This window comes from Pseudoliparis swirei, chromosome 5, assembly GCF_029220125.1.
Source record: "Pseudoliparis swirei isolate HS2019 ecotype Mariana Trench chromosome 5, NWPU_hadal_v1, whole genome shotgun sequence".
Classification (NCBI taxonomy): domain Eukaryota; kingdom Metazoa; phylum Chordata; class Actinopteri; order Perciformes; family Liparidae; genus Pseudoliparis; species Pseudoliparis swirei.
In genome coordinates, this window is record NC_079392.1 from 997,458 (window position 1) to 1,009,198 (window position 11,741).

Below are 11,741 nucleotides of genomic sequence, written 5' to 3' on the forward strand. Positions count from 1 at the left end.
TGTCTGTCAGTATCGTAACGACCTCCTGCAAACTTCATTACTGGATCTTTATTGCTTGTCAGAGCAGAGTTTGTGAGGACGTGACCTCCAGTCGACCTCAGACCTTACCTTTCACCTCAAGTCACATCAAACTAACCTTCTGCCGACTGGTTCCTGGAGCAGTGCTCGAGCTGTACAGAGTTCAGGCTCTTCAATGAGTTAAATACAATAAATACTAAATAAATAATGTTAAACCCTCCAGAGTGAGAATGTTTAACGTTAGGAGTGAGCAGCTGACTCACTCTCCTTCTGAGAGTCACTGAAGTCTCAATGAAGACAGGTGTGTTCAGCTTTAAGAGCACAGAGCTTGTTAGTGCTCGTTAGAGCTCGTTCTAACGAGCTCTAACGAGCACTAACGAGAAATAACAAGCTCTAACGAGCACTAACGAGAACTAACAAGCTCTATTGAGCACTAACGAGAACTAACAAGCTCTGTCGAGCACCGCGAAGGCACTAACGAGAAATAACAAGCTCTAACGAGCACTAACGAGAACTAACAAGCTCTAACGAGCACTAACGAGAACTAACAAGCTCTATTGAGCACTAACGAGCTCTATCGAGCACTAACGAGAACTAACAAGCTCTAACGAGCACTAACGAGAACTAACAAGCTCTAACGAGCACTAACGAGAACTAACAAGCTCTATCGAGCACTAACGAGAACTAACAAGCTCTATCGAGCACTAACGAGAACTAACAAGCTCTAACGAGCACTAACGAGAACTAACAAGCTCTAACGAGCACTAACGAGAACTAACAAGCTCTATCGAGCACTAACGAGCACTAACGAGAACTAACAAGCTCTAACGAGCACTAACGAGAACTAACAAGCTCTATCGATTACTAACGAGAACTAACAAGCTCTATCGATTACTAACGAGCACTAACGAGCTCTATCGAGCACTAACGAGCTCTATCGAGCACTAACGAGCACAGAGAAGCTGTATTAATGCTTTAAATGTCACCGAGTACCGGAGCGGAAACATCTGACAGGTTATTTTTATATTTTAACCTTTTTTTGTTCTTATAGCAAATCAACTTGTATCAAGAATTCTCTAAAATCAATTATTTCTATAATTGTCGTGCAGCGCGACGACTCAATCCTTCACAATCCAGACTCATGAACAATTTGAATTAGTTAGTTACTTACTTTAAATCTGTTTCTTCGTGGAAATTAAAAATGTTTACAAGTTTTTGTGAATGAAACAGCCCAACATGTTATAAACTAGTACAACCACAACATGAACCTGCTGGTCTGTTGTGGGACATCAGGACGTTCAACCCTGAACATTTACTTAAGGTCTTTAAAAAGGTAAATATGTGTTTATCCGTTATAGAAAACCAAATGTCCCCTAAACCTAAAACAAATATATTGTTTCCACTTATTTTGATAATTTGAGTTTTTAATGATGTAATTAACTGAACCTCTATGAGAGATGATGTCATAACTCTGTAATATGATGTCATGAAACTTTCATTCCTTCTGAGTCGTTAACACGACAAAAAGCAAAAACATAAAAAACACGGAGACACGTTTCTCTGGATTTTATTTGAAGACAGGAAGTGGCGAGCAGCGTTCTGACGCTCCACTTGCATGTTGACGTCGGATCGACAGTCAGATTATTTAGTATTTTATATTTCTTGCGGAACCTGTTTGGTGGACTTAAAGAAAGTCAAACATCTGGAACCAGCTGCTGGCGTGTTGAGGTCCTGAACCGGATCAGATGTTCCGGCTCGGGGTGGACCATGTGATCTGTAGTCCTGGTCCGGGTCGGTCTCAGTGGGAGGAACCTCACACTGAAGGGGGGTCCCACCTCTTCATCATCAGTGGTCACTACTCGGCCTTCTTGGCCTTCCTCTTGCGGACGCCTTCGCTCAGCTCCTCCTTGGTTTTCAGAGGTGAAGGTGGAGCGGCGGCCGGAGCGTGGTGGTGGTCTTCCTCAGACCCACCCAGAGGGGAACCGAACAGCAGGTGGGAAACCCAGGACTCGACGAGGGTGAAGGGGGAGCCGTGAGAGTGTCGGGCCGTCATCACCACCTGGAGGTCGGTTAGAGGAGATCAGAGTTCAGAGCGGGGAGATCCACTGAAGACCGCCGGGTCGGTTCTGGTGTCGACCGGTAAGAACATGGACATGTTTACAAGGCAGAGCGGGTCTCACGACACAGTATAAGTGGAGCGAGACAAAGACACTCAAGATCTGTTCCTCTGCACGTCTACCAACTGTATACAAGTAAAATATTAAAAAGCTGGAGTCACCAAATTATTAATGGAGGCCATCTTGAAAACATGTAATGAAATAGAATTAAAATCAGAGATACAAACAAAACATGCAAAAAAAATAACATTCAAAGTCCATAAAACACTAATATATATATATATATATATATATGAACCAGCACAGTGCAGCTAGATGGGCTGCTTTTGGAAATATTTACCAACTCATGACAGCAAATATTTTACTGGAAGGGAGAATTATTTTGTAATTTTTAACTAACTAACTAAATAAAACCAGTAATGTATTTAGTTTGTGCTGCTCTGTGTGCTCTAGTCAACCAGATCCGAGACTGTCGGGCTCTGACCTTGCTGGTGGCCATGAAGAGGGTGAAGACGAGGATGAGGGTGCTCTTGGACACCGGCAGCCACTGAGCCTCCTGCAGGGTGAAGAGCACGGCGCCGTACAGGCTGGCCTTGGTGGGGCTGCAGAGAGAAGAGGACGACGTCATCTTATGGAGTCAACTTCTTCTGGAGACCAATCCAGTTATTCAGGACAGTCCAGGCTTTTCTCTTCGGGGATAAGAGCTCTTCTTCTGGCACCGGGTATGTACATTGGCTTATGACAGCCTGTCAACATGTTGTAAAGTCACCACTAGGGGGCACCAGACTGTGTGTGTACATTAGCTTCATTACTTCATAAAGTCACCACTAGGGGGCACCAGATTGTGTGTGTGTGTACATTAGCTTCATAACTTCATAAAGTCACCACTAGGGGGCACCAGCCTGTCGTCCCTACCACTCACAAGGACATGTTGAGGACCTCGTTGCTCTCCGGCCTCCACACGCCACGCAGCAGCTGCTCGAAGTTGGAAATGAGAGCCACGCCGGAGCCTGCAGATGGAAATAGACCGAGAGGAAAGCTCCATGTTCAACGAGCCTCACTGCTTATGATTCACATGGACATGTCTCTCCTGCAGTTCCACATCACATGAACACCTCTCTGACTGGTACATGAACACCTCTCTGACTGGTGTATGAACACCTCTCTGACTGGTGCATGAACACCTCTCTGACTGGTGTATGAACACCTCTCTGACTGGTACATGAACACCTCTCTGACTGGTACATGAACACCTCTCTGATTGGTGTATGAACACCTCTCTGACTGGTGTATGAACACCTCTCTGACTGGTGTATGAACACCTCTCTGACTGGTACATGAACACCTCTCTGACTGGTACATGAACACCTCTCTGACTGGTACATGAACACCTCTCTGACTGGTACATGAACACCTCTCTGACTGGTACATGAACACCTCTCTGACTGGTGCATGAACACCTCTCTGACTGGTGTATGAACACCTCTCTGACTGGTACATGAACACCTCTCTGACTGGTACATGAACACCTCTCTGACTGGTACATGAACACCTCTCTGACTGGTGTATGAACACCTCTCTGACTGGTGTATGAACACCTCTCTGACTGGTGCATGAACACCTCTCTGACTGGTACATGAACACCTCTCTGACTGGTGTATGAACACCTCTCTGACTGGTACATGAACACCTCTCTGACTGGTGTATGAACACCTCTCTGACTGGTGCATGAACACCTCTCTGACTGGTATATGAACACCTCTCTGACTGGTACATGAACACCTCTCTGACTGGTACATGAACACCTCTCTGACTGGTACATGAACACCTCTCTGACTGGTACATGAACACCTCTCTGACTGGTACATGAACACCTCTCTGACTGGTACATGAACACCTCTCTGACTGGTACATGAACACCTCTCTGACTGGTGCATGAACACCTCTCTGACTGGTGTATGAACACCTCTCTGACTGGTACATGAACACCTCTCTGACTGGTACATGAACACCTCTCTGACTGGTACATGAACACCTCTCTGACTGGTACATGAACACCTCTCTGACTGGTGTATGAACACCTCTCTGACTGGTGCATGAACACCTCTCTGACTGGTACATGAACACCTCTCTGACTGGTGTATGAACACCTCTCTGACTGGTACATGAACACCTCTCTGACTGGTGTATGAACACCTCTCTGACTGGTGCATGAACACCTCTCTGACTGGTATATGAACACCTCTCTGACTGGTACATGAACACCTCTCTGACTGGTACATGAACACCTCTCTGACTGGTACATGAACACCTCTCTGACTGGTGTATGAACACCTCTCTGACTGGTACATGAACACCTCTCTGACTGGTGCATGAACACCTCTCTGACTGGTGTATGAACACCTCTCTGACTGGTACATGAACACCTCTCTGACTGGTACATGAACACCTCTCTGACTGGTACATGAACACCTCTGTGACTGGTACATGAACACCTCTCTGACTGGTACATGAACACCTCTCTGACTGGTACATGAACACCTCTCTGACTGGTGTATGAACACCTCTCTGATTGGTGTATGAACACCTCTCTGACTGGTACATGAACACCTCTCTGACTGGTGTATGAACACCTCTCTGACTGGTACATGAACACCTCTCTGACTGGTACATGAACACCTCTCTGACTGGTGTATGAACACCTCTCTGACTGGTATATGAACACCTCTCTGACTGGTACATGAACACCTCTCTGACTGGTGTATGAACACCTCTCTGACTGGTACATGAACACCTCTCTGACTGGTATATGAACACCTCTCTGACTGGTACATGAACACCTCTCTGACTGGTGTATGAACACCTCTCTGACTGGTGCATGAACACCTCTCTGATTGGTGTATGAACACCTCTCTGACTGGTACATGAACACCTCTCTGACTGGTGTATGAACACCTCTCTGACTGGTACATGAACACCTCTCTGACTGGTATATGAACACCTCTCTGACTGGTACATGAACACCTCTCTGACTGGTGTATGAACACCTCTCTGACTGGTGCATGAACACCTCTCTGATTGGTATATGAACACCTCTCTGACTGGTACATGAACACCTCTCTGACTGGTGTATGAACACCTCTCTGACTGGTACATGAACACCTCTCTGACTGGTATATGAACACCTCTCTGACTGGTACATGAACACCTCTCTGACTGGTACATGAACACCTCTCTGACTGGTGTATGAACACCTCTCTGACTGGTGTATGAACACCTCTCTGACTGGTGTATGAACACCTCTCTGACTGGTACATGAACACCTCTCTGATTGGTGTATGAACACCTCTCTGACTGGTGTATGAACACCTCTCTGACTGGTGTATGAACACCTCTCTGACTGGTACATGAACACCTCTCTGACTGGTACATGAACACCTCTCTGACTGGTACATGAACACCTCTCTGACTGGTACATGAACACCTCTCTGACTGGTGTATGAACACCTCTCTGACTGGTGTATGAACACCTCTCTGACTGGTGTATGAACACCTCTCTGACTGGTGTATGAACACCTCTCTGACTGGTACATGAACACCTCTCTGACTGGTGTATGAACACCTCTCTGACTGGTACATGAACACCTCTCTGACTGGTACATGAACACCTCTCTGACTGGTGTATGAACACCTCTCTGACTGGTACATGAACACCTCTCTGACTGGTACATGAACACCTCTCTGACTGGTACATGAACACCTCTCTGACTGGTACATGAACACCTCTCTGACTGGTATATGAACACCTCTCTGACTGGTACATGAACACCTCTCTGACTGGTGTATGAACACCTCTCTGACTGGTGTATGAACACCTCTCTGACTGGTACATGAACACCTCTCTGACTGGTGTATGAACACCTCTCTGACTGGTACATGAACACCTCTCTGACTGGTACATGAACACCTCTCTGACTGGTACATGAACACCTCTCTGACTGGTACATGAACACCTCTCTGACTGGTGTATGAACACCTCTCTGACTGGTACATGAACACCTCTCTGACTGGTACATGAACACCTCTCTGACTGGTGTATGAACACCTCTCTGACGAACACCTCTCTGACTGGTGTATGAACACCTCTCTGACTGGTACATGAACACCTCTGACTGGGTACATGAACACCTCTCTGACTGGTACATGAACACCTCTCTGACTGGTATGAACACCTCTCTGACTGGTACATGAACACCTCTGACTGGTGTATGAACACCTCTGACTGGTACATGAACACCTCTCTGACTGGTATGAACACCTCTCTGACTGCACCTCTGACTGGTACATGAACACCTCTCTGACTGGTACATGAACACCTCTGACTGGTACATGAACACCTCTGACTGAGTGCATGGACACCTCTCTGGCTGGTGTAGACACCTCTGTTGTAACACCTCTCTGATTGGTGTGAACGCCTCTCCTGACTGGTGCATGAACACCTCTCTGACTGGTGTATAGACACCTCTCCCCAGCTGGTGTATGAACACCTCTCGGCTGGTACATGACACCTCTCCTGACTGGTGCATGAACACCTCTTGACTGTACCATGACACGTCTCTGACTGTCATGAACACTCTGAATGGTACATGAAATCTCTGACTGTCATAACACTCTTGACTGGTAAAAATAAACACACCAGAAGGAGATGAACACCTTCTGACTGGAAATGAACACCTTTGACTGGTGAATGAACACCTCTTGATGGATCATGGAACATTTCAGACTGGTACAGAAACAAGCCCTCGTGACTCTAATGAACATCTCTCTGATCTGGTAAAGTATGAAACTTGACTGTACTATGATTCATTCTGACTGTGTCTCAATTAATCATAAAATACATGGTGATGAATCACTGGATGAACATGGTCAGACCTCTCTGACTCGACAGTAGAACACTCTTCATAATTAAAATATCAGGGTCTCTGACTGGAAAACGTGTAAAAGCATAAACTTTCAGGTGTATAAAACCCTCTGTAACTGTACTGAGGAGCATTGAACTGGTACGAAGCACTTTCTAATGGTCTGAATTCACTTTGCTCATGGCTCTGGTAGATAGAAGTCCACGCCTCACAGTGTTATAGAACTACTCTTGACCCAGGATGAACATTTATGAGTTACAGAACCATTCGATAGAGTCTATGAATCAATGAGCTCTTTATGAACGATTCAGACTGTGTCAGGTCTATACGGACAACAGTATTGATTTAATGAATATGTTTCCTCTATAACTCGGTGGACATGAGGACAACAGGTGTAGACGTAATTGACTGTGAAGAAGCCACTATGTAGGCTGTGGACCGTCTTCATCTGTCACGTGTCTTTCAGTGTACCAACACCTTGTAGACTCCACTTGATGATGAGTTCACGTGAGCACCTGAACACAGGAGCCACCTGTTGTAGAGTCTCATGTATACACTGTTTCATGTCGTAACACCTGTTTTCCTATCTTGGCCACCAGGTCCCTGCTGTTCTGGTTGTTAGTCTTATGTCATCACTGTGTTTAATCACTGCATTTACCCTTCTCCTGACCCCGGATGCGAACTCTTCTTGGACTTGTAAAGGTTTTCGTTGAGAGTTTTGCTCATTAAAGAGCTTTGTAACTAAGACTCCTCAGAATCCGTCCGCAGAGTCTCAGTAAAGTGAGAAGAGGCATGAATATAATAAAGATGTCTATTATGCAGCTTTCAGGAATCCAGACAACGCATAGTAACTTTGAGGATCCTCATTGGCATTAATAAGTAATGAAGAGTAGCGTGGATCTCTACTCAGAGCACGATCTGACATCATGTAGTCTATCTTATTTAGTATACATTGTGATTCACTGAGATATGAGCCATTCTAGGATGACATAACAGCTTCTACTATATTTTCGAGGTCTTCTGTTTTGAAGGTTAAACATCAGAATATCATTGTAACCTTGTAATTCATCTGATTGAACTGTTAAATACTTTCTAGTGTTATATGAGATTCCTTGTGACGTATCTGTGAACCAACAACGCTGAACAGTCCAGCAACTGTTATTCAGACTCAGTAATGTCCCACTGGAATGAACACGTATGATAACAGTTCAATCCGTAAGAATGCTCGAGACTCAAACTTCACTGTGAGGCTTAACCGGACAAGCTTTAAATCTACGATTAGAATGTTAATAAATCACTGTCACTGAATTGACTGACTAGACAAGGACCCGAGTATAGGATTGAATTCATTGATAGAAGCTTGATGTAAGGTGTTGTGTGAAATCATAAAAGTTCTGTTGTGTAGATATTACCTAAAGCTAGTGAACCTTGTTGGGTCTTCCTGCACTGTACCATTGTAATGCTATGAACATCCACAGAACACCTGTCGTTTCAATAAATGCTATTTTCCTGACTATGCATGATTAAGTGTCATTTAGATCATCCGTACTGAATCTGCTGTTCACCTGCTAACACTCCCTGACCGAGACCTCCTCTGACCTCGCACTTTTAAGTCTTTTTAGTATATTCTGGGGTCTCTGTTTAAAACCGCGTTAATTACAGATCAACATTCCTCAGCATGGCTCTGTACTCCTACGTGATCGTGACTGCTTGAGAAGACTTTTCTTGCTGTCTAGACCTCATTCAAACCCGTTTCGCTCATGAGCTGTGGTCAGGACGGCCTGCGAGTCCAGCCTCACCGATGTTACTCGAGAATTACTATTGCTCTTTGTAATCATTTTGATGTTTTGAATTATTTGCATGCAAAGTATAAGCACTGTCATGTCTACATACCAGCTCTTTATAGTATTCATATGCTGTACGTGTGCTATACTCACGTCACATGCTGATAGTAGTTCATACAGTTATTCCGTTCATATCGCGTCAGAGTGATCACCTCCTGAAGAGAGAACACGGAAGATAAAAGTGTTTATGCCGTAAGAATCGCTGTGAGACTAAGTCAGAGACTTCACGCTGTGGAGACGCTCAGTAACCGAGACGGAGAGCGGCTGCTGCTCCCACAGCAGCTGCTGAAACCGATCCTGAGGAATGTGCTAAAAATAAACTCAACTGTCAGGCTTGAGTTGACCTTTGACCCCAACACACACAGTTGTTGACCCCCGAGCTCATTCATGTGCTCCTCTGAACTGTCACTCTCCACTCAGACAGTGTGTGTGTGTGTGTGTGTGTGTGAGAACATATAAAGCTGTGTGGTGTGAGATATGTGACCGTAAAGTGAGCTGAAGGTTGCGGTCGTGGAGCTTGAGCCGCAGCGTGTGACGATGTGATGCTATGAACTCTCACAGAAACACAGGCTGAACGTTTGAAGTAGAAAACTATTTTTCCTGAACATAAAATGCAACAAGTGTGATGTGTGAAGTTATTTATCCCTCTAACTCTGCGGTTGCTTCACCTGCTCAACACTCCTCTGACTGAGCATCGCTCCCCTCTAACCTCGTCGGACTGTTTAAGATCTTTTTTTAACACGTATGCATTCTGCTCCTCTATTTAAAACCCAGCGCCTACATTACCCAGAATGCAACTGAGCCCCCAGCAGTGTGTCTGGTATCCAGGTGTGTGATGCTTGGAGAGCAGGCAGCAGGTTTACGGCTCTTCTGTCTAACCTTTTCATCTCAAACCTCGTCTTCAGACTCAAGCTGCTTCCCTCAGGAGGCCTCCTGAGGGAAGCAGCTCCCCGCTTCGATGTTACTGGAGTTCTTCCTGCTGCTCCTCCGTCAGCCACAGTCTCACCGCTTTGATGTTTTGATTATTCTTCATTCAAAGTGTCTGAAGCAACGTGTCGAGTGTTACATCCAAATCATTTGGCTTCACCCGTGATGCGTGTCCACCGGGCCGCTGCACCTCTCAGCCTGTGTGCACATGCTGACAGGTTCAGGTCCAGGTTCAGTTCCGGTTCAGTTCCGGTTCAGGTGATCACCTCCATGGTGACTGAACCCCGTCCCAGTGAGAGGTGTGTGAGGGCTTCCCTCAGGTCACGGAGGTCACGCTGCTGCTGCACAGAGGAACTTCACGTCTATTTCAGGGTCTTCTATTAATGCCTCTCCGCTCGGTCCGTTCTCTCAGGTTTCATCCTCTCAGGCTCTTAAATGTTATAAAGTATTAGGCTTTACTCAAAACACAGCGGTTTGATCCACTCCAGCGTTCCCTCACAGCAGAGCTCTGAGTGCTGCTGCTGGAGTTTATGTAACAGGTCGAGCTTTGAGGACTGAGGCCCTGGAGAGAAGAGCTGACAGTCCCTGTGACGTCACAGCAACGTGTTTCCACCACACATCAGAAATAACTATCACCGTTTAAGTATTAAACGTGTTATTAAGTATATGATATGAACTTTGCTGTAAATCACGTGGTGTCTATGCACGCATCATATCTAATAATAGAGAACCTGCAATGTGAACAACAACAACAAACAAACAAAAGCACGTGTGCGCACTGACCTGGCTCGTACTTGAGGTAGAGGATGGACACGATGTAGTACGCGAGGTCAAACACCGGGAACATTCCCATCTTGGAGAAAATTTGGGCAAAATCGCCCAAATTCAGAGCTGCCAACACTTCCATGCTGCGAGCCTGTTGCTGACGTCACGGGGAGTTCGGCTCCTTCCAATTATTATTCCGACTGCGCAGTCCGGATTGTGAAGCCCCCCAGACCTGGACCACCAGAGACCCGCGTGGAAAGAAAGCCTGTGACGCTGAAGCCCTCCTATTAATACCACTCATCTGCACAGCCTCATCTTCATCCTCTTCATCTTCATCTTCATCTATATCATGTGCGGTCCGTGCCAGTTGATGGTGGATTAGACGCCGTCGACGTCAGCTGCTGGAAGTGAAGAAGAAGAAGAAGAAGAAGAAGAAGAAGAAGAAGAAGAAGAAGGTTTGTCCTTGGTGTTCATCGTCGAGTTAACACATGACGTCACTGCGCCACAGCGCGGTGGAGGTTTGATGGAAGCAGCAACAGCAGAGACACGAGTCCGATGCTTTAATACAAAGACTCATTCATCCCCTCTGATGACAACGATCCACAATCCGGATGCGCTCGTGCAGCGAGCTGCAGGCGGCACGCGGGACCAGCTGCCACGTGCTGCAGACACGTTGACATTAAAGCTGCAATGCGACCGACACCTACTTCAAGAAACAGCAACCGACGCGAATGTTTTTTTTAGAATATATTTTATTTGTTTCTATTTTCGCTTTTAGTCACTGAACAAGAATAAGAGCAAATACCTCAGCAACCACTGAGGGGCGCCCCGTCATAACACACGTAGCTCCCAAATGTCCACTGAAGCCTCCTTGTTGTAAGACGTTCATCCTGATGCTTCCACCTGATCTCCTTGTTTACAAGTCAAATCCATTCAAATGTGCTCAGCACGATGCGCCTCCATGTCAGGTCATGCCGCCCTGCTTAAGGAAAGGAAACTGGTCCGTGTACGTAATGTTATTTCGTTTTTTCGTTTCATTCCAAATACGGAATACGGAAATCACGTGGTTTTTTCGTTTTCCGTTTCAAAACCAAAAACGGAAAAACGGAATACCACCTCCGTATTTCGTTTCTGCTGTCTGAAACCAAAAA

At 45.8% G+C, this 11,741-nt stretch overlaps 1 protein-coding gene across 1 annotated transcript; it reads right to left on the reverse strand.

Moving 5' to 3' along the window:
• Positions 1 to 1,569: 1,569 nt before the first annotated feature.
• Positions 1,570 to 11,119, reverse strand: tmem38a (transmembrane protein 38A). Its single transcript, XM_056415006.1, has 4 exons — positions 10,557 to 11,119; positions 3,058 to 3,174; positions 2,620 to 2,737; positions 1,570 to 2,077 (listed from the first exon to the last, which is right to left on the reverse strand). Exons 1-4 carry the CDS (start codon positions 10,730 to 10,732, stop codon positions 1,874 to 1,876), a joined length of 615 nt encoding a protein of 204 aa, XP_056270981.1. The 5' UTR covers positions 10,733 to 11,119; the 3' UTR covers positions 1,570 to 1,873.
• Positions 11,120 to 11,741: the final 622 nt, after the last annotated feature.